Source organism: Equus asinus, chromosome 15, assembly GCF_041296235.1.
Source record: "Equus asinus isolate D_3611 breed Donkey chromosome 15, EquAss-T2T_v2, whole genome shotgun sequence".
Lineage (NCBI taxonomy): Eukaryota > Metazoa > Chordata > Mammalia > Perissodactyla > Equidae > Equus > Equus asinus.
In genome coordinates, this window is record NC_091804.1 from 32,026,448 (window position 1) to 32,050,237 (window position 23,790).

The following is a 23,790-nucleotide window of genomic DNA, read 5'->3' on the forward strand; positions in this document are numbered from 1 at the left end:
GTGCCATGTCCCCACCCAGGATTCGAACCCGTGAAACCCTGGGCTGCTGAAGCAGAGCGTGTGAACTTAACCACTGGGCCATGGGGCGGGCCCCCAGATCTTTTTATTTTTAACTGTTATGTCTTTTTGTTTAATGTCTCTCAGGTTGGGAAAGACTAATAAGTATCAAAATATATAGGGTTGTGAATATGAGAAAACAGGCATTCACCTTCACTATGGGAGGAAAGATTCAGACAGTCTTTATGAAGGACAGTTTAGCAATAGTTAACTTTGAGAAGTGTTTCGGTGGGAAATTTTTATTTTTTCTATTTAATAAGTTTTTGGTGTTTAGAATTTGGAAATAAACGTGTTATTTATTACACCAGTAATACATGATTTGTATTTATGTTTAAAAAATTCAAATGATCCAGAGGTATACAAGTTAGGAAAAAATGACAGTCCGCTTTACCTCTTTCTCTCATTCCCATTTTTCTTTCCAGCTTTGAGGTAGCCACTATTCATGGTTTGGTGTGTAGACTTCCAGACCAATTTGTATGCATCTACTCTATGGCTTTTATAATTGAGAACGGTAATGTCCCCAACACCTCTGAGGAAAGGGGAAAGATCAGTGACCAGGGAGGTGGCTGGGAGGAGCAGAGCTGCAGTGGCAGAAATGCTCAGCAAAGCTGTGTGATCAGCGTTGTTGGTGTGAACATATGTGGGGTTAAAAGGAAAACCATAGAGCAGAGGAATCCTGGGCCTTTCCAGAGGTCAGAGTCAGAAAACAAAAGAATATGTGTTTTTATTTTTCTCATTTTTATTTCATTTTTTCTTTGAAGCTAATCAAAGGTTTTCAGTGACAGACTATTGAAAAGTTTTTTATGACCTTTAGTAAAGTGCTTTTTTAAGATAAAATGAAGTGATTGTATAGGTCAGGGGTTATTATTGAGAGTCAAGAGAATGATGAGTTGGTAATTCATCAGTCTGTTGTGTTTCTCAGGGTTCTGTGGTGGGTGCTCTTTAAGTGTTCGGTTGAATGAACAAGTTCATTTCCTTGTCATCAGTAGCTCTCTGCTATCTTCCCCCTTCCTTTGGAGCCTTGGCTCTTGCTGGGCCTTGAAGCAGAGGTACTCTTGTCCTGGTCTAGCCTTGTGTGTGGAGTTAGGTACCCTTGAAGGGTCTAATAGCCTAATTTTGCTTCTGTGGTTGAAATCCTTGTCACTGTTGCCGCACGTTAATTCTGAGAGGCTGTGACCTTTGGTTTTTATTCTTGTTTTGGTTTAGGAGGGCCTGGTTAGTATTTAGTCCAAGATGGTTGGCTTGGGGGTAAGCAGTCTTTGCTACAGCCTCCAATGCATGCTTTTCTCAAGTCTGACTATTCAGTGTTTTGCATTCTTAAACACAATGGTTGATGGTACACTAAGTTTTCAGAAGTAGAGAACAAGAATGATTAGCCTCTTAACTGATGGCTTGCCCTTTTCTTCTGTCACTATAGGCTGCCTATTATACTCTGAAGTCAGTGGTCCAGTCCTCAGTGACTGCCACTCATGGCCTACTGAGGGAACTTAAATGGCAGGGAACTTAAATGACAGATACTCTCACTTTTACAAATATTCCTCTGGGTATCCCACTAAGAGAATTACACACTTTACTAGCTTGGCAAATGTGCAGATCTTTTGCTTCCCCCTTGAGTCTGCAGGTATGTTCATCCTGCCAAAAACAAACGAACAAGCAAGCAAATTTTGATCCTCAGCTCCCTCTCTTCAGTAATTGTGGGAATGGGAAAATGGTCCAGGTTCCTCTGGGTTTCTTTACTGTATCACATTTTCCCCATAGAAATAATGTTAATAAGTGATGGCAGTATGCTCAGGCTCACCCATGAAAACCTGTTTAACACAGATACCCTGGTTTTTAACTTTTCCTGATTATAGCTGTATAGGGTTTCAGCTCTGCCTTAAGAACACTTTTGTGTCAGAGCTGACCTGTTGGAATGTAAGCCCCATGTTTATTCTAAACAGATTCTTCACCAAAAGACCTAGAAACTGGGTAGTTTGTTGCTGGTGTTAGGTGTGACTTTATATAGAGTTTTAAGTTTCTTTTAGCAAAGATAAAATGCTATAAGGAGTTAGGATATAAAGTAAGGAATTAGTGTTGAAAGACCAGGACTTACCTATACAATCAGTAATAGTGATAAGAAATTTATGGAGTATGGATGGACAGTCTCCTCAAATCAGAGAAACTGTCCTTGATTCCAGAAATTAGCTTCTAGAAAGCTGTAGTATATGATCTTTATTTCTGAAACTTTCAACATTAAATATGCATTTTACAATGTACTGTGAGGTGCTTATTAACTGCAAGGGAACTTGATTTCAAGCGGCATATGAATGTTTACTTCCCTGTCGTACACACATTTCTAGCACTTTTCCACCTTCCCCCTTTCAAGCACATTTTGTTATCAAATTGATACCTAACTTCAATTCATAAGTCAAGCCTGCTATAGAAAAATCATTTTGATGTCTGAGTTCATGTTTTTCTTAATTTTGTTGGTGAACCGTAGAGGGGGGGCCTAAAAGGCCAACACTACTGTTTCTGTTTGTACAGTAATAGCTGTTGCTCCAATGACAGCAGCCTGTTGGAGGGTACGTTCTGTCTTTCTGTTTAGACTGAGGTTTGGTGTTGAGTGATTCACTGAATCTCTAACTTAGCTTAAATGGTAAAGAAGTTACTGTGCGTCCTCAGGGTGAACATAATGGAATAGGAGGAATTATAAAAATAGTTTGTAGTCTTAATTAAAAAACATTGGGGCTGATGAGAAGAATGGAACCAAGTCCCAGGATGAGGGAAAATATGGCGTTCTGAATCTCCTCACAGTTATTGTGTGACTGCTACAGAGGGGCTTCTTGTAGCAGTCCTCACATACACGCCTACATACATAATACCTACATATGTATTTTCTCTGATTTGGAGAGTAATAGACTCTGGGGTTTGGGTTGCTGCATCCAGGCTTTTCTATGCCAACATCTACTTGGGAGATCCTGCCACTTTCATATTTGTAAAGTAGTAGGTTGGTTATAGAAGATCTTTAGTGTTTCTTCTGGGTCTAAAATTTTGTTAAATCTTGACTTTGAGGTTTTTTTTTAAACTATTCTTAATATGTGGCAAAATACGAAAACATAAAATTTACCATCTCAGTCATTTTTAAGTGTGCAATTAAGTGGTATTAAGTACGTGCACATTGTTGTGCTACCATTATCTCCACCACCCATCAGCAGAACTCTCTTCATCTTACAAAACTGAAACTCGGTTAAACAATAACTCTCCCTCATCCCTCTTTTCCCTTAGCCCCCGGTAACCATCTGACTTTCTGCCTCTGAATTTGATTGCTCTAGGTACCTCATATAAGTGGAAACATACAATATCTGTTCTTTTGTGACTGGCTTATTTCTCTTAAGAAAGTTCCTCAAGGTTCATCCATGTAGCATGTGTCAGAATTGCCTTTTTTTTTTTAAGGCTGAATAATATTCCATTGTATGTATAAGCTACATTTTATTTATCCATTCATCTGTTGATAGATACTTAGATTGTTTCCACATTTTGACAATTGTGAATAGGGCTGCCGTGAACATTGATGTACAAGTATTTGTTTGAATACCTGCTTTCAGTTCTTGTGGGTATATTCCTAGGAGTGCAATTGCTGGATCATAAGGTAATTCTATGTTTAATTTTTGAGGAACTGCCATATCTTTTCCACTGTGGCTGCACCAGTGTACGTTGCCACCAGCAGTGCACAAGAGTTCCAGTTTCTCCATATCCCCATCAACATTTGTTATTTTCTGGTTTGTCTTTGTTTTTATAATAGTCATCCTAATGGATGTGAGTGGTATCTCATAGTTTTGATTTATATTTTCCTAATGATTGGTGATGTTGAGTATTTTTTCAGATGCTTATTGGCTATTTGTATACCTTTGGAGAAATGTCTATTCAAGTCCTTTGCCTATTTTTCAATTGGGTTGTTTGGTTGTTGAGTTGTAGTCCTTTATATATTCTGGATATTAACCCCTTATCAGTTATATGCTTTGCAAATATTTTCTCTCATTCTGTGGGTTGGCTTTTCACTCTGTTAATTGTGTTCTTTGATGCACAGTTTTTAGTTTAGTAGCCCAGTTTATCTAATTTTTCTTTTGTTACATGTGCTTTTGGTATCATATCTAAGCGTGGTAAAGCTTTTCCCCTATGTTTTCTTCTAAGAGTTTTAGCTCTTATGTTTGGGTCTTTGGTCCATTTTGAGTTTATTTTTGTATATAGAGTAAGGTAAGGGCCCAACTTCATTGTTTTGCATGTGAATATCCAGTTTTCCCAGCACCATTTGTTGAAAAGACTGTCCTTTCTCTATTGAATGGTCATGGTACTCTTGTCAAAAATCATTTGACCATATATGTTGACTTTGGTTTTATAGTAGTGCTATTGTTACAGCACAGTTCAATATATGTAATTTTTATTTGGTGTTTTTGAACTTTATTTAAAATATTGGACTTGGGAGATGATAGGAAGTAATAGAATATGAATAATTGGCTTTCAGAAGGATTCTGTGGAACTATAGGGCTTTTCATTTTAAGATAGAAATAGTGAAGATTAAAATCTTTAAATAGATTATTAGAATTTTCTAATTATTAAAATATTCTAACTGTAAGACAACTGACTGACTCTTAAAAAAACAAAACAGTGATGGTAGTAAGACAGTTTGTTTAATTCCAGAGAAAGAAAGACTCACTCATATCAACCAATTGCAGTGCATCATCCTTAATTGGATCCTGGTGTATAAAATACATTTTGGATATAATTGGAAAGTTTTTAGTATGGTCTGAGTATTAGAATGATATTGGAGAATTAATTTCATTAGATTTGATAGTAGTATTGTAGTTATGTGAGAATATCCTTATTTTTATAGAGATGTTTGCTGAAATTTTAGAGGTAAGGTATCACATTTGCAATTTGTTTTGAAATGGTTCAGCAATAGGAAATTCAGCATAATAATGATTGTTGTATGTAGGTGATGGCTATATGGTGTTCATTGTATTATTTATTTTTCTGTATGTTTGGCCATTTTTAAAATAAGGTTAAAAAAAGTTATTTCCACTGACCTTTACAGTCACTTTTCAGTGTCTGCTAAATAGCTCTAGATAATGCATAAGTACGTTTAACTCAGTTTACCCTAGCTGAACTATTATTTCCCGCTCTTCTGTTCCATTATGCACTTTCTCATAGGATTGTTTTCTCCTGTACCTTCCCCTGGCATTTCCATTTCCAGGAGGGCTTTTCCTATATGTATTAACAGCATAAATAATACTTCTGTCATGTATTACCATTGGTTTACTGTTATACCAGTATTGTAAGACAACTGTTTCCATTTCCACACCCCCAGTTGTTGAGATCCTTGAGTGATGATCTCTTGTATCCAATATCTTTGAACCAAATTGTTGGAATGTATTTTCCTCCATTCACCTGAGTATTCTATCTTAGTTGTTGTGAATGTTGGCTTTTTCAAAGTGAAAGACACTGGTTATTTTGATCCAGGCCTTGAATGTGGGGCCCAGAGTCACTCCAGAGCATCAGTCAGTTGAGCAGATAATTATGTAGGCATTTAATAGATAATAATCTCTTTATTAGGTGAAGTAATCACTAAATAGGGATATATTTTGTCTTTGTAAGGTGGGAAGAAGAGCGCTATCCTGAAGGCATCAAGTGGAAGTTCCTAGAACATAAAGGTCCTGTATTTGCTCCACCGTATGAGCCTCTTCCAGAGAGTGTCAAGTTTTACTATGATGGTGAGTTATTCCAAGGTCGCCCAATTCTTGGCCAAGAAGAGTCTGCTTCTATTTAGGAATAGAAAATAAGGAAGGATCTTGTGCTATATAATCCTTTTTTGTTTATTTCAGTTCGTTTTATTGTCATTGTAGGGTTTGGGGGAAGGGTCTTCGGGTGTTCACTTAATTCTTAAAGGCCCATTTTGTGCTGAAGAAGTACCCTGAGAAAGGGGCTGTTAATGTCTTAACTACATGGTCCCAAAAAGGTCCATCTACATAGCTCACAGAACCTCTTCCACCAGCTAAATATTTTTATCTGAACTTCATTTCTAAGCAGCTACTCTTTGCAAGATTTAATGAAATAGCCATACTTGTAATTTATTTTAGTGATATAATCCAAGCTGACAAACTGCTTATCACTAGAAATAGCACTAGTATTTGGCTGAGGATTAATTTGTCTGCCATCAGTCTCTAGATAGGGCTGGTAGGTGTCTATCACTCACTTTACATAGCACGACACTGTGCCTTTGCTATATGTCCAGTTAAGTGTGATGAGCTGCTTTGAGGAAATGCCCTGCCTGGTTCTCTTAGAACACTCAGAATTGTCCCTTACCTATCACTATTTCTGTCTTTGGGTTGACAAATTTGAGAGTAGTCTTTGACACTCCTATTGGCAGTGTTGGCAGTATAGCAGTATGCAGATGGTAATGCTCAACTAATTTCCTGCATTCCAAGAGTTCTATCCAGAAATGGCTAGAGCATTTTTTCTCAAACCTGTATATGCTTAAGATTCACCAGCTGAATCTGGGCCCATTAAATAGGTGTGGAGCAGTATTGGGTGCTTCTGCTGACCAAACTTTGAGAAGCACTGGGCAGGAGTATCAGTGGTGAAGACTCAGAGAGTTCTGGTGCATCTCTCCGTCCACCAGCACTGACCTCAGGGCTACAGATGCTTGTAGGTCAAGGTAGTAGTTTATACTGAAAGGCTAGAGGTCTTGCAAGTGAGAGACATGTCAAACTTGGCAAGTTGGAATTCATTGTTTAAAACTATGTTTATTCAATGTGCCTATGTTCAGATGCCAAGACTCAGCAGTGGGCAGTATTGACTAATCCCTGATCTCATGGAGTTTGCAGTCTAGCAGGATCCCATACCCTCACTGACCAATGCTTGCATCAGATAAGCTTTCTGACCTGTGTTGACCAGAGAGCACAGGACAGAGTTCTACTGTCATCCCTCATAGTTGATCATTCCTTGGAGACTCTTAAATATGACTCAAAGCCAAAACTCTAATGAAGAGAAAGAGCCTAGAACCTTAAAGAAGACAATCACAAAAGTGCAGATATTCTGTAGCCCTCGTCTGGGCTTACTTCAGAAGCTTCAGAAAGCTCAGCTTGTAAAACTTCACTTTGAGATTCAAAGTAATTTGAGGAAAAGCTAGATTCCTTAGTCTTTGAGTTTCTCTTACTTTTCAAGATGGTAAGCTGAGCCCTGAACCAGTCATCATCACTGGTTGCCAGGTCCCTTCCTCAGTTCTTGTCCAGTCCATCATAGGAGCTCCGGCTCCAGCGCTCTAGCATTTTCTCAGTTGGGTTTCTCTCTGGGATTTCTTCCCCTTGATTGTGTAAACTCTTGCTCTGCAGCAAATCAAGAAGTTGTATTTGACTTATTAGTCAAATTTGATACTGTAAGTCCTGCCTACCCTCTAGGGAAGAGAATTCTCAGACTCCTTTAGAACCTGCTAGGGAGGTGGGGCACAGGCTGGCTGAAGCAGTGAATTGCCTCTGCTAAGAACCTTCAGTTTTCAGCTCTGACTCAGCAGTTTCTTCTTCCTGGAGCTCAACCTTTTCCACAAAGTGCTACCATTGCCAGGAACCTTCAAGTCATCCTCCCACCACTCTGCTGCTGGGAGCCATCATTTCATCTTTTGACAGCTCATCTAACACAAAGGGTGTCAAAATTGCTTTCTCTTTTGGGACAGAATTAAATAAAATTGCCCAAAGAGCCTCCACTTTTTTTTTTTCAGATACTGTTGGTATTTAGTCTATACCAAACAGACCCAAGAACAGTTCACATTCTTCTTGCCATTTATTTTATTTCATTTCTTTTATTGTTGGTGACTTAATGTTTTCCTTTTATTGGAAATATGTCACAACTTTACTTGACATCTCTGATTCAGACTTGAATGGGGGACTTGTGAAGAAGTGCAGGAAACCCTTGAAAGCCAGCCTATCTTAGAGGCCCAGAGTGTCTTCTTTCAAAGGCAGGAGCTTGGGGGTTTGAGTGGGGAAAGTGGCGCCACCTGTTGGCCTTTTAATTTATGGATTCAAAGCAGGTTCTTTTGTCTACCCCGACAATTTCAATATTGTGCTACAATTTCCTACATCCCTACAGTCAGATAGGATAACTTCCCAACCATCATGAGATGAGGTGTCTTGTGAGTTTTGAAGTGAATGGATTTCTGGTTAAGTTTTAGTTTTCTATAATGAATGTGAAAATCCTTGGTGAATTATTAGTACCTATGTAATAGCAAGGCAGTAGAATAGTATTTAACCTCATTTAAGTATAGCCAGATTATTATGTCATGGATTAGTTTCAGATGGTGTTATAAAGTTGGGTTTTCAAGACAAAAATGGAAATTGGCCGTAAGAGTACTGTTAAAAGTAATCCGTTTGCAAAGTAGATTAAACTCCCAAGTACTTTTCCTTTATTGCTTTATTGACTAATTAAGATAGACAAAACCCCCAGGCCCCGTTTAGATTTTCTTTACCAGTTAGCAGTTTTCATTGTGTAACATCAGAACTCCTTTAGAACAGCTTTTGCTAAACATGTTATACAGTGCCAAGAACCCCAGTCATCCCTTGTGCTCTGGATGAGTCCTGTTTCCCTGGAAGAGGCAACCTCATAGTGCCTGTGTTCCAGAGCAGTATATCTCAAAGCCTAGTACGCACACAGCCACCTGAGGGTCTTGTTAAAATGCGCTTTCTAGTTCAGTAGGTCTGGGATGGGGGCCTGAGATTCTGCATTTCTAACAGACTCCCACGTGATGCCGATACTGTTGGTCTGTGAACCACACTTTGAGTAGCAAGGTTCCAGAGGAGGGTCTTATTTAGACTTCTCATGTGGGATATCTGGGCTTTCCTGCTATAGATATATATATTTTTTTATTCATATTCCACCCACCTAACTTTAAAGAAGAAAGATGCCTATTTCTTTTCCCCACAATTCCTTTCTTCTACTCCCTGCCCTATCCCTTCCTCCCCTTCTTGAACAGAGGCTGCTTAGCTTAGCAGTGGCAGGAGTCCCTCTGAGGATTTGATTTTTAAAAACCATTGAAGAGGTGTAAAGGACCCTGCTTGCTGAAAGGAAAAGGAAGAGTGACTGGGCCTGCCCCAGGTCATCCCTGTCCTGAGCAGGCACCTGGGAACAGTTTACTGGCATAGTCTCCAGAGAATGACCCAGGTAAATATCTGCTAAAGAGAAGGAGAATTTATACAAGTAGATATAAATCAGTATGTTGTCTTTGTTGTTGTTACCATGTGTTACTAGACCTTTATAGACCTCGGGAAGGTAAACCATTAGTAAGATGTCTCCAGAGCTCAATATTTATGCTCAGAACATGAATTATATACCTCAACTTTTGGAACCACTTTTTCCTCTAGGTAAAGTCATGAAGCTGAGCCCCAAAGCAGAAGAAGTAGCTACGTTCTTTGCAAAAATGCTCGACCATGAATATACTACTAAGGAAATATTTAGGAAAAACTTCTTTAAAGACTGGAGAAAGGTATTGTAGCCCATGTATTAATATCCTAGCACTCTTCAGAAATATTAATCAACTACTAAGTAATAAAGCATACTTTTACAAAAAATTCGCTGATGTAAAATTTGTTGAGTTTTATTATAGTAAAAGTTTTTTTTTCCTGTTCATTTGCTTTATTATATAAAGTTTCTAACAAAAATACTTAATATTTCTTTTCTCTCAGCTCTCATTTGGCTGCAGGAGGGAGTTTATCAGATTAGATCAAACAGAAAACTTCAACTCCAGTTGAGCAAAGGAAAATTTGTCTCTGTAGGACTGCCCTCTGTCTGCTGTTGCAAAGAGAGATGTTAATGTGATGTCCCATTCCCTCTTGATTCTTGCTTATTTGCTTTAGGTACTTTCTGTTCTTGAAACTGCATATCCTGTATCTGCCTAGGTGATTTTAAACAATCTCATTATTCTCAATTCGAATAATATGGACAGAGGCTGAGCTGAAGTTTACCTTCTGAATAGCTCTGGAAATAAAATTTAATAAGTGAGTAGAGCAGGGATAATGTTTCTGAAAGAGAATGAGTGGGAATATTTCTCTTATTAACAATATTCATGTTTCTCTACCTGTGGTATATGCGTAAGAGATTGTGGCAATGTGCCAAGGAGCCCAAGAAACTACCCAGGAGTTACCTTTTGTCAATGATAAGTCATTTAAAGTATTTTTATATTAAAATTTTTATTATAGAACAAATTAATAAATTGTATTTCCTTTTTCAGAACTCACTAATTTAGATTGATTATCTCTCTGGACATCTTTGACTGAAAAAATGGTGTTTTGCTGTAATCACAAAGAAACCTGAGTGCTTATTAGTGTATTTACCTTTATCTTCTCCTTTAACTCCCCCTTCTCTTTTGACTAGGAAATGACTAACGAAGAGAAGAATATTATCACCAGCCTAAGCAAATGTGATTTTACCCAGATGAGCCAGTATTTCAAAGCCCAGACGGAAGCTCGGAAACAGATGAGCAAGGAAGAGAAACTGGTACTACAGAATTTCTTAAACCTCTAGAGAATTTTGAAGTAGTGATTAGTTCATCTAATTTTCTCCTTAGTTCTTAGGACACAGCTTTAGTAATTTCACATGGCTCTCTACTAAAGATTTAGGATTCTTGGCCCAGCAAAGTCTAAATTTTCATATGGGTTTTACGTAGACTGAAAATTGTGAATAATCACTTTGTTTAATGGCTCAATATAAAAATCCTGGTGCTTTTTTGACCTAAAAACCAGTCAGTAACTTCAATAATATAATATTAAAGGATGGAAAGACCTGCCCCACAGTGGCTCCTGGATATTAGCGATTTAGGACAGATAAAATAATATTGGCCGTGTATCTCCCTATTCTTTGATCTATTTTACCCTGAAATCTAGCCACGCTCATCCATCTCCATCTTCCAGCCTTGGCCAACCTCATTCCTGAAAGATCTTTCTACTGTCCAGCTGGGATGTCAGTTTCTTCTAGAGTCCTGGAGGCAAACTATAGGCTCTTTTTGTAAGAAAGTTTTATTACAAGCCACGTCTGCTTGTTCATATATCATCTATGACTGTTTCTATGCAACAGTGACAGAGCTGAATAGTTGCGACAGAGACCGTATGACTTTAACCCTAAAATATTTTCTATTTAGAAAAAGTTTGTTAAGCCTCAATGTAGAGGAATCCAGGCTAGGGTTTTGTATTTTCAAATTGGAGGTCCAGAAGTTAAGGATTTTAGGGATTCTTTGCACTTCAAAGCCCCATAGTTTCAGTATTTTAAAGGACTTGCATGTTTATATAATTTAGGCCACTGTATTTATATAGCTCATTGTTTAATGATACCTATTTGACCTTTAGTTTAAAAATTCTTGTTTCTATAAGAATGATAATTGCATCACACTTCAGTCTCAGTCTTTTCCCCAATATTCAAAATTAGTGGCATTTGGTTTATTACTCACTTTAGCTGTGTTTTTAAACTTAAAAACTACTTTGGAGCTTTGTTCTTGGAATAGTGATCCAAAGATAGGGAGATTCAGAAGTATCACCTTGTCAGAGCCCCTGTTGAGGACAACTGCTGCCAGCAAGTTCTGAATCTGTTTTCATCAACAAGGGAGCAGGACTTGGTTAAATTGAATTGCTAAGTATAATATGAACGAAGAATTAGCAGAGAGTAAGGAGGCTCCAGTTCCCTGCACCGCGCCCCCCACCCTTTGTAGCAAGGATCAGAAAGTGTAGAATCTATGTACCCATATATCTAGGAAAGAAACCATGACAGGTTTGTTTCAGCTTGAAAACTCACGTGAAATGCTATTCAACTAAGTGTCTCTGGAATCTGTTAGAAAACATGGAGATGTTCTTTATGAGGACTTGTCAGAGACTCTCTGTCCCACATTTTGACAGTACTCAACAAAATGGTGTTAATTTTTAAAGTTATATTTAAAAATACCTAAGTAACATAGTTATGCACATAAATCCTTTAAGAGAATCAGTTTAGAATCGGATTAGTTTGAATTTGAATAGTTGAAGTCAATCCTTATAGGTAGATATCTCGGGGAACTTTTTTATATTTAACTTTGAAAAATCTTTTAGAGGTTTTCCCTTCTTTGAATTCATTTCTCAGTGATTTTTAGACTTTTCTCTACCTTGACCTGTTCTCACAGAAAAGCTAAGAATGTTTGAGTAGAGAATAGCATTTGAACCCATTTTAAGTACTTCCTTCCCGTCTTCCAGAAAATCAAAGAGGAGAATGAAAAATTACTGAAAGAATATGGCTTCTGTGTTATGGATAACCACAGAGAGAGGATTGCCAACTTCAAGATAGAACCTCCTGGGCTCTTCCGTGGCCGTGGCAACCACCCCAAGATGGGCATGCTGAAAAGACGGATCATGCCTGAGGATATAATCATCAACTGTAGCAAGTGAGCAGAGTTCATCCTTTGGGCCAGAAATGAAGTGGGGGGCTTCCTTTGTTCTTGGTAGTTGGCAATATTTCCCATGTTACAGAGGACTGTTTGAGAATGACACAGTATTTCCATGTATAGATCTCCAAATGTTTTTCAGTTATTGACTGGTGAGGAGGAAACTTGGAAATATATGCTCAGCAGATTCATCATATCCTTCAGGTCATGAAAGGTGAAATTGTTCCTCACTTCTCCTCATTTTCACTGCCCTCCTGCTTTGTTATTTCTGCAGAGATGCCAAGGTTCCTTCTCCTCCTCCAGGACATAAATGGAAAGAGGTCCGACATGATAACAAGGTTACTTGGCTGGTCTCTTGGACAGAGAACATCCAAGGCTCCATTAAATACATCATGTTGAACCCCAGTTCACGAATCAAGGTAAGGGGTAGTGAAGAGCTGCAGCAATGAGTGGGGCTAATAATCTCTGTCTTTTTGTTGAAATGTGATGTTCTCAGCCTCTAGAATCACTCTGACAAACTGAAAACCCTTGCCACAAAATAAGACAAGTACTTTCGTGGTTATCATTATCTAGTGACTTCCCTAAGATGTATGCGTTGTCTGCATCACATTGTAATCTTACTCATTTATTAATTCACAAACGTTTACTAAAATCCCAGTATATGCTTGGCACAGTGTATGCATGGTGCTAGGAAGTGTGTTGGTAAACAGATGCAGTCCCTGCCTTCACATTGCTTACTGTTCAGTGGTCAGATTGTGGTGAATAATGTGCTAAATTTATATTGGCTTCAACAGCTCTCTTCCTGTTCCTCACCTTTCTTGGCTCTGAGGAAAGGAATGTAATTCCTCTGAATCCAGAAAGAAGTTGTGAAATCTAGTCTTAATTCTTCTGGCTTCCTAAGGTTTCATCTGGGTAGTTTCCCTGAGGACCAAATGGGATAATATATGTGAAAGCACATCATAAACTGTTGTATACCCATGCGTTGTTATTTATTGATACTGCTATTTAAAGAGGAAAACTGTCTTGGAAGGGCAGTCAGCTCTTGTTAGCCTGCTAGGCACTCTGCTTGGGAGAATCCCACGAACTTCCACCCTCAGATGTACCATGGAAATGTGAACAGCAACCTGAAAGAGAGATGGGCTTCACAAAAAAACAGTCAAGGAATTAGTTCTCTATACACTGTGACTGTTTACATGCAGGGGACTGGGACTACAGACCTTCTTAATCTTGGCTTGTAAATTATTAAACATCTGTTAAGATATGAAAGCCACAGCTCAAAAGGCTAAGTGTCTTGTTGAGACTAAACTACACATTCTCTAGCTTATAGTGCTGTGTTCTAATGAAAAATACCCATCTATATGTTTTCTTCAATTCAACTGCAAAATTTCTCTTTTCCTAGTTTAGAGTAAATATAAAATCAGAAGGAGAACTCTCATGCTGAGCAAAAGTCAAGTCATATAAGGAAACTTTGTATTCTTCTTCTGAAACAGACAAAGCTGGAGGGCTATAAAGGCGGATAAACAATGATTTTAGCCCTCAAAAAACTTGTAGGCTGGTGGGCAAATTGGGTAAGAATTCAGTTAAATTAGAAGAAAGGCAAATGTTAAATGCTTTAGATAAATAGAGCAGTTATTTCCAGCAGTTAGAGATCAGGAACAACTTTATGAAGGAAATCAGGTTACAATTATATCTTAAAAGACAGGTATTCCAAACAGAGAGAATTGTGTTGTTATGGACAGAGGGGAGGGGTGTGAAAAGGAGTAGCAAAAAGAATTATCAAGTGGTGATATTTGCACAACATTGTGAATGTGCTAAATGTCACTAATGGTAAATTTTATGGTATGTGTATTTTACCACAATAAAAAATTTTATCAAAATAATGGATATTGGGTTACTGTTAAAAAAGTATTTTCACATATGTTGACATTTGATTGTCTTAACAACCATACCAGACATATACTAATGCCATAATTTTATAGATAAGTAAATTTAGTCTCTAGGTGGCCAAAAAAAGTTTCCCAAGATTCAATAGTTAGTAACTCTGACTTAGATCATCAGCCTCCTGATGCCTTCCTCTGACATCCTGCCACCAAATTGTGGCCAGCCTTAAATGTCATGCTAAAGGATTGGACCATTTTCTGCATCTGATGGAGAGCCATTGAAGTACTTTGAACAGAGGAGTGTCTTGAACATAATCTATAATCTCACTTCAGCAAGATTTACAGGCGTTACACATAATACACCAATAAATACAAACTATTGTGAATGCTGCAAAGGAAAAGTATAGGGTACCATTTGAGAGTCTACCAGGGCACCTGATCTGGTCTCTGGGACTCAGGAAGGCCTTTCTGAGGAAGTAACATTTATGACAAGACTTACAGGATGAATAGGATTTATCCACGGAAAGGATAGGGGATTTGTATTTTAGCAACCTGTGATCTAATTGATCGTTCTGACTGCGGTTCTGTGGAGACTCGATTGGACACAAACAAGAAGTAGGGAGACCAGCAGGAGGCTGTCATAGTACTCTAGGCAAGAAGTGGAGGTGACCTAGACAAGCTGATGGTAGAGAGGATGGAGAGAGGGGAAGAGATTCCAAACAGATACACACTGTGTACTCTCACAGGCAGGATTAGAGGTGATTGTAGGAGAGTCTCTGAGGGTTGCCATCCTTGTTAGATAGGCTAGGTGGAGTACCTCAAGGGCAGAGAGCCAGCCAATTTATTCCAGACAATATCCAGATAACTCCTATCACTGTAGAGATTTGTGCAGGTTTCTGGAGGATGGTTACGGTGGTGAACGTAGAATGATGTAGGCCCTGCCCAGAAACTTTACACCCAGGACAGAGTGGCTGATTCTAGTCAACTGAGTTGGGATCCTAAAAGTCATGAAGATGGTTAAAGGCTTGGCAAGTGGTACTCTTGAGGGAAAAAGAAATGTGATTTCTTCAGCTTTCTGCCAGTCCTCATTGGTTATTTCCCACTAAGCAGAACAGTGAGAACTTCAGAGATTGGAGTTTGACAGTGCTTTGAATAGTTTTTAATTGCACTGACAGCAGGGAAAGCATTCTCTTTTTAGATAAAAATAGAAAGATATAAGCATTAGGAGTTTTATTTTTAATGAAATATTTCAAATATACAGGAATAGATAATATAGTGAACACTCATATGCCCACCATCTGGCTGTGTCAAACCTCAGGATCATGTCTGTTTGTTTAGTTAACTTCAGTTCATAAAACGTATTCTGATAAACACAGCTGAAGCCCCCTGCATACCGTTCATCTCCTTCCCTGGAGATTACCATAATGAACTTAATGTTTTCATTCTTGTGTATATTTTTGTGTTTTTACAGTATATTTATGTGTGCGTAAACAATAGGTAGTACTGTTTTCACAAGGTTTAATTTTAAATTAGGTATGTTATTGAGATCGCTGTGCAACTTGTTTATTTCACTCAGCTTTGGTTTTGAGACTTTGTTATCTTGACATCAAATTTATCCATTTTATTTGCTACGTAGCATTCTTATTATATAAAAAATCTGTTCTCTTTTTGAGACATTTAGGGTTGTTTAGTCTTTTGCTATAATAAACAGTGCTGGAATAAACACATTTTCTTTGTGTGTATGAATGAAAATTTCCCTTAAAGTTTCTTTATTAGATATTTCCAAATTGTTCTCTAAGTACTTGAACCAGTTTGTGTCACCACCATCCCCTCAACGGTGCATATAAGTTCTTCTTTTCTCCATATCCTTGCTAACATTTCTAAAGTTTCGCTCCACTAGAATGTATTTTTGTGTACAGTATGAGATTGAGATCTAACATATTTTTTTCAAAATGAATAACCGATTGTCCCAGAACTATTTAGTTGTATTACCCCCTGTGTCATATATCAGATTTTACATATGTGTCAGACAGTTTCTGGGCTCTCTGTCCTGTTTAATTAGTTTGTTTCCTCATCAGTAGCATACTGTCTTAACCACTGTAGCTTTATAAGGTTTTATTTTTGGGGGCCAGCCCAGTGGCGCAGCAGTTAAGTGTGCACATTCTGCTTCAGCAGCCCTGGGTATGCTGGTTCGCATCCCGGGTGCAGACATGGCACCACTTGGCAAGCCATGCTGTGGTTGGCGTCCCGCATATAAAGTAGAGGAAGACGGGCAAGGATGTTAGCTCAGGGCCAGTCTTCCTCAGCAAAAAGAGGAGGATTGGCAGCATATGTTAGCTCAGGGCTAATCTTCCTCAAAAAAAAGAAAAAAAAAAGGTTTTACTTTTGAGTAGGACAGGTTTCCTTCTTCTCATTCTTCAAAATTGTCTTGGCTATTCTTGGCTCTCTGCTGTTGCACATTAATTTTAAGATAAAACACTTCGGAGCTTTTTATTAGAACTGCAGTGAATTTATAGATTAATGGGGGACAATATTGACATTATTTTACTGTCTTCCAATCCATGAATGTGTTAATACCTCTCCATTAATTCATGTCTTTGAATATATCCTCCAATATTTTTTTGTGATTTTCTCCACAAAGGTTTCACACTTTTTTTTTTTTTTGAGGAAGATTAGCCCTGAGCTAACATCTGCTGCCAATCCTCCTCTTTTGGCTGAGGAAGACTGGCCCTGAGCTAACATCCGTGCCCGTCTTCCTCTACTTTATATGTGGGATGCCTACCATGGCATGGCTTGCCAAGTGGTGCCATGTCTGCACCTGGGATCCAAACCGGTGAAACCTGGGCCACCAAAGTGGAACGTGGCACTTAACCACTGCGCGACCAGGCCGGCCCCTCACACATTTTTAAAAACTTTTTTTCTTAGAGATCTCACAGTTGGTAGTGCTATTGAATCAGATTTTTTCTATTACATTTCTGTTTCTTATTACTATAGAGTGGTAATGCTGTTGATTTTGAATATTGATCTTGTATCTGACAAAACATTGCTAAATTCTTATTCTAAAAGTGTCTGTGTCTTTTGGAGTTTCTAGATAGACAATTAAATTATCTATAAAGGAAGACAGTTTTAACTCTTTATTTCCAGGTCTTATACCTCATCTTTCTTTTTGTTAAAAAAACTCCACAAAAACACAATCATCCATAAAACTCTAACCCTCTCGCCAGTCAACAGTTGTCACAGTCAAATATTTGATTAATTTCTGTACTCAGTACCTTCCCTCTGGGTTTACTTCTCTTGTTGAAATACACCCTTTACTGTTTCTTTAGTGAGGGTCCATAGGTGGCAAATTCTCCTTTTGTTTACCTGAAAATTTCTTTATTTCCATCCTCATAATCTATCTTTTCTTCAATAAATAATATATATCTCTATCATTGGTGATCTGTGGTTTCACTATCCTGTGTCTAAGTATAGATGTATTTTTATAGATACTCAAACTAGACTTTCAATCTGAGGGCTAATGTATTTTTATTTTAGAAAACTCTGAACCATTATTTCTTCCACAGCTTCTAGGCCATTCCTTCCATTTGCTTCTTTTAGAGTCCTATTAGATGAATGTTGGAGCTTCTCAATCTACACATTTTTTTTTTAAAACTATATTTTCATAGTCTTTATCTCTTTAGACCTAAATGGTCTTCATTTTGGGGAAGTTGTCTAGGACTCCCAATTCACTAATTCTCTTTTTTATTATATCCAACCTAAAGTTTATCCCTTCTATAATTTATTTCAATTATTTTTTGTTTTCAGAATTTCTAATTTTACTTTGTATCTACCTGATTTTATTTCATTTCTGTTTCATAATTTCTTCTCTTTAGTCATACTAAACATATTTATTTGAAAACCTTTGTCAGATTGCTCTTTAAAATGTTACCTAAAGTGAATTCATGTACTAAGTATTGTTTTGTCGACAGTTTTTCTAAGGCATTTTCCTTGTCTTTTGGAATTTCTGTTTGTAAATGCTTTTGACTGGGAAGTGGCTTTGGTCTCTGTATCATTTCTTTTCCTCCTCTTTGCTCTCCACTTCTCTGCTCATTCTTCCCGTCTTAGACGGAGTCTTCCAGCCCAGCTCAGCCCAATCTAACACAGCCCTTGGCTTCAGGTCCCCACTTCTTGTATGGAGCACTTTTATCACTATATGTTTGGAGCAAAGCAATAATTAAAGCATGATTTCACTGACCTGGTCTGATCCAAAAGTCTATAAAGAAGAAGCTTTTTTGTAGTAGAATGTGAAGGGTGGTAGTTGGTGGTTTTACTTTATGGAGGTCTTTAGGTCCAATTTATGGGAGGCTACCATCATGGGGCTTTGTTTTACACTTTTCTGCTTAGCCTCCAGAGATTTCTCCTATTCTAAGATTCTTTGCTTGCTCTTGTACTTGTATTTTACTCATTCACTTCCCGCATGTTATAGGTACTCACTGCTAAATCTAATCCACTGCCAAGTTTGGAAGCATTATCTAGTCTCATAACCTGGAAAAGTAGCCCTTAGTAAAAGTAAGGTTCTTCAAACACCAGTTTTAACTTTACAAACAAAATTTATCATGATGAGTTTTCTTATAAATGAAGTACAGCAAACTTCAGGACTCATTTAATGTTGACATCATACTGCATTCAATTCTATTAAAATATTCTCAGTGCCAGATACACAATTCTGCCTTTTCTCTTTTTAGAACGTATAATTCTGTGGGGTTTCAAAGGTATATTTGATGACAACCCTTTAAATGTAACCATCCTGGAATTAAAGGGCTAGATTGAAGGAAAATATCTTTATAGAGCTTTATGCTCTTGGGAAGCTCTGCGTTTGGTGAGTTTTATTAGATAAAATAAGACATTTGCTTATTTTTTTAAATTATATTCTGAACCTGACTTCTTGGTATAAAATTCTAAATTTTAAAGTGTAAGAGCTAAAACCTTTCATGTTTCTAGGTGATATGTCATGGTAAAACATCTTCATGACCTTGGAGTAGATTTCTTAGGACACAAACACTAACAGTAAAAGAAACAATCGATAAAGTAAACTTCATTAAAATTAAAAACTTATGTTCAACAAAGGACACTATTAAGAAAATAAATATACAAGTTAAGACTGGGAGAAAATATGTGCAACATGCATATCTGACAAAAGACTTGTATCTAGAATATACACAACAATAAAAAGACAAACATCTCCATAAAAAAGAGTAAAAGACTTGACCCAAAGCTTTACAAGATAGAGGAATTGTCAATAAATAACCATGTGAAAGAATATTCAACATTACTAATTATGAGTGGAATGCAGACTTAAACCACAGTGAGATACTAATTCCATTTCTAAGTATTTTTGCCCCAAATGAAATGAAAACATATGTCCACAAGAAGACTTGTACAAGAATGTTCACAGTAGTGCTATTTTCATGCGAGTCCAAAGCTGGAAATATCCCAGTGGTCCATCGACAGAATAAACACATAATGTTATAGTCAAACACAGTAGTGATAGTTATAGAAATACCATATATACCAGCAATTAAAAGGAGTGAACTACTGATAAATGCAGCAACATGGATGAATCTTAAAAACACACTGAGAAGCCAGACACAAGAGTCTCTGTCATTCCATTTATATAATATTCTAGATTAGGCAAAACTAATCTATGATGATAGAAATAAGAGTAAAGGATCAGTAGTCTCTTGTTTGGTGATTAACTGAGAGGGGCATGAGGGAACTTTCTGGAATGATAGAACTATTCTCTATCTTGATGGGGTGTAGGTTACATGAGTCATGAATTGTCAAAACTGGTCAAGCTGTATGCTTAAATCCGTATAACACAAAGTCTTTTAAAAAAAAGATTTGTTCAGAATGAAAGGTATTAGTATTGGAAGAAAATACACTAATGTCTGAAAAAGGATTTAAATATATAAAGGACTCTATTAAGAAAGACAAATATAATTAAAAATGGGTATGTATTGAAAGCTGGTTGGATTTTATCTTTAAACATGGTATAATTATATAGGGCCAGTTTATTGTGTCTTTTATTTAAATGAGGTACGTTTGAATTCAGAATGCCATTCACTCTCTTTGGTGCTCTATAAAATGGCAAACTCACATAGGGATCACCAGCTAAGTGAGAAGTAAAGAGCCCCTTAAGAATACTGGCAAATGTTTTCCAATACAAATTTCTGAGAAAGGATTGGAGAACAGGGTTGGCTCACCTCCCACTTTGCTATCCTGAATCCAAACCTCACTCTACTTACCCTACTGTACTTAACGAGTAAGCACTTATATTAGAAAGAGAGAGAGAATACAGTGGGCCCACTAGTTTAAAAACAAGTAACCCAAAGAATGTCTTGTATAATTAATCAAGTTAGATTCTTATCCACTACAGAAGGTTGACTGAGGTAGGGGAAGAGGAGAAAGTGTTAAAGGCAGCCCCTGTATAGTGGATACCTTGGTTTACTGAGACGGTTTTCATGAGGACTTTGCCTGGAATACCTAAATAGATATTTTATTTTCCACAGGTAGTCTGAGAAAGCTTGTTCAAAAATGCCTTTTACTCTCTGGATTCGGTTTAGGGAAACTGAAGGCAGCAGGGATTAGCATACTTCCTGGAGGCCAGCCCTCCCGTGCTAGACCTAAACAGGGTGGCTTCTGCGCCCATCCCCATCTCTGTGTTCTTAGTTCAGAGAATCCTGGATCCTTGTGCCAGGGCCCAGCCAACCTGTGAAGAAGAGTTCGTTTTGTGGTATCTTCTGTGAATGACTTATTTGTTAGGTTTTTCTAAACCTTGTTTCAGTGGCATGACTAAGGAACTGAGCAAATGTAACCTTACGGGACTTTGAAGACTCAGAGTCAGGTTTTGGGGGGCCTATGCACATTAGAGTGATGGGAGATTGTCCATTCCTGAGCTGGAGACTGTACTGTTGAAGATGCACCTTTCATGTTCTAACTTTTCTCTGTGTGTATGTGTGTGTGTGTGTGTAAGAACAATTGTCATGGAGATTTATTACTGACTTATACATGAGGACAGTTTGTATCGCACCTTTTCTTATTCACCTCTTAAAATGTCAAAATGTACTTAGAAAAATCAGTGAGAAATTTTCAGCTTCCCAATGTCAGGAAATAGAACTTAGATATTTCTTCTGTATCACCAAGTACTAAATCATGCACCCACAACAAGAAGTAGTTACTGAACCTCTCGTTTTGTAGCCAAACTTGTAGATACAACTAGTCCGCACACAGTCTGACAGAGTGCTGATGACTCCTTAGCATACCTGGGCAAGCTCTCATTTCTGAGCGTTTGTTAGAGCTAGAAGTAGAAGACATTTCCTGCTCCATGTACCCCATACTCCTGTGTGCATAGAAAGCCAGTTACCTTGACCACAGTTCTTATGCCTCAAGGACCACGTGTCCATATCATTGGTGGGAACCAGGCATGTGTGGGTAGAAATCACTACGCCTTTCCTTTGTTGCGGGGTGTGGAAATTAAGAGCAGAGATTCTTGAGGCCGGCCTGGTGGTGTAGTGGTTAAGTTCGCATGCTCTGCTGTGGTGGCCCAGGGTTCACAGGTTTGGATCCCTGGCGTGGATGTAGCACCACTGGTCAAGCCACACTATGACAGCATCCCACGTAAAATAGACGAAAATTGGCACAAATGTTAGCTCAGCGACAGTCTTCCTCAAGCGCGCACACACACACACACACACACACACAAAAGACACATCAGAGATTGTTGGGTTCTTAAATTCCATCCCTGTGTTCATGTCATATAGTCTGTTTTAGGCCTTGTAATACTCCCTCGCCCTCTTCGATTTCTTGGATTTTTTTTTCTTCCTTACCCTTTCTCAGCTGATGTTATTATCGGTCCTTGCTTGTGAATCTATTTCTGTTCCACATGGTAGCAGAAATCTCCTGTCACTGTTGATTAGATTCAGTCTTTTCATACTCTTTAAAAAACCTTTATTGGCTTTAGAATAAATTTTTAAACCTTCTACCAAAAGTTCTAATGTTAAAAAAAAAAAAGTCTTCCCGGTAACATTGTTTCCCTCAGTCTAATTGAGAATACTTTTAAATGCAGAAGTTGGAAAATGGTGAATAATTACAGCTGTTCCTGGAAGTCATTGTGTTCCTTAGTAATGACATGTTGTAATTTTTGGTTCTGCTTCCTTGACAGTTCCATCAAACTGAATGGTTGTCTTGAATTTAATGAAATTCAGTCATAGCAGAAAACTGCTCTTGGGTCGCAGATTCAGCAGCAAAGCTGTGAGGCTGATGTGGGAATGGGGGTGTTTATACCCTTTGTGTTGACAGAAGTCAATTTTGGGGACATGCCATGTGGACTTTTCCCAAGAACATAAACATTTTACAGAATGAAAGCCAGAGGCTTTCTTAGCAATTAGATAGGAAGCAGTTGTGTTTGATAGTGAAATGGGACAGCATGAGTTCTCATCAGGTTAAATGCCCTGAAATTTCTCTTCATTACTCTTTTTCTGCCTTGCTTAAGCTCAAGTTCCTTCTCTTTGGTTCAGAGCTCTGAACTTGGATATTCAGTCTGTCTATACTCCACCATCCTTAAGCAGTCTACCTTTGGGGTTGGGTCTTGCAGGGTGAGAAAGACTGGCAGAAATATGAGACTGCTCGGCGGCTGAAGAAGTGTGTGGACAAGATCCGGAACCAGTATCGAGAAGACTGGAAGTCCAAAGAGATGAAAGTCCGGCAGAGAGCTGTAGCCCTGTACTTCATCGACAAGGTGAGAAAATGTTCCTGTCGTATCGCCTAATGTGTTCCGCTGAACAAAGATGTAGAGAGCCTTTACTTCTCCAGGCCCTGGCTAAGTACTAGACAGGCAGTGACAGCCTGGACACTCGTGGTCCTGCTCACTTAATCTCTGGTCCAGTAAGGAGGGTAGAAGTGGGGAGAAAGGCGTTCAGTGTCTGCTGCTGTCTGAATACAGTCTGCCTGATGGGAGGATTTGCATGAATCTGAATATGCCAGAAATACTGACCCTTTCTTTTTTTTTTTCTTTGAGGAAGATTAGCCCTGAGCTAACTACTGCCAATCCTCCTCTTTTTGCTGAGGAAGACTGGCCCTAAGCTAACATCCATGCCCATCTTCCTCTGCTTTATATGTGGGACACCTACCACAGCATGGCTTTTGCCAAGCAGTGCCATGTCCACACCCGGGATCTGGACTGGCGAACCCTGGGCTGCCGAGAAGTGGAACTTGTGAACTTAACCGCTGTGCCATTGGGCTGGCCTAGTCCTGACACTTTCAATGACTATGAGCCACCAAAAAATTTTATTTTACATCACAACTCAACACACATAAATATATTTGTGTTTGTGTGTACTGAAGCAAAAGTCGCACAAAAGAATGCCTTGCCTTTCTATGAACAGTGAATTC

General features: G+C 38.3%; 1 protein-coding gene across 1 annotated transcript in view; it reads left to right on the top strand.

Moving 5' to 3' along the window:
- Positions 1 to 23,790, top strand: part of TOP1 (DNA topoisomerase I) — an 85,399-nt gene that overhangs the window by 51,997 nt on the left and 9,612 nt on the right. The window contains exons 9-14 of the mRNA XM_014845952.3: positions 5,689 to 5,804; positions 9,444 to 9,565; positions 10,453 to 10,575; positions 12,294 to 12,481; positions 12,756 to 12,900; positions 22,994 to 23,137. Coding sequence (XP_014701438.3) covers positions 5,689 to 5,804; positions 9,444 to 9,565; positions 10,453 to 10,575; positions 12,294 to 12,481; positions 12,756 to 12,900; positions 22,994 to 23,137 — 838 coding nt within the window. The remainder of the gene's footprint in view (positions 1 to 5,688; positions 5,805 to 9,443; positions 9,566 to 10,452; positions 10,576 to 12,293; positions 12,482 to 12,755; positions 12,901 to 22,993; positions 23,138 to 23,790) is intronic.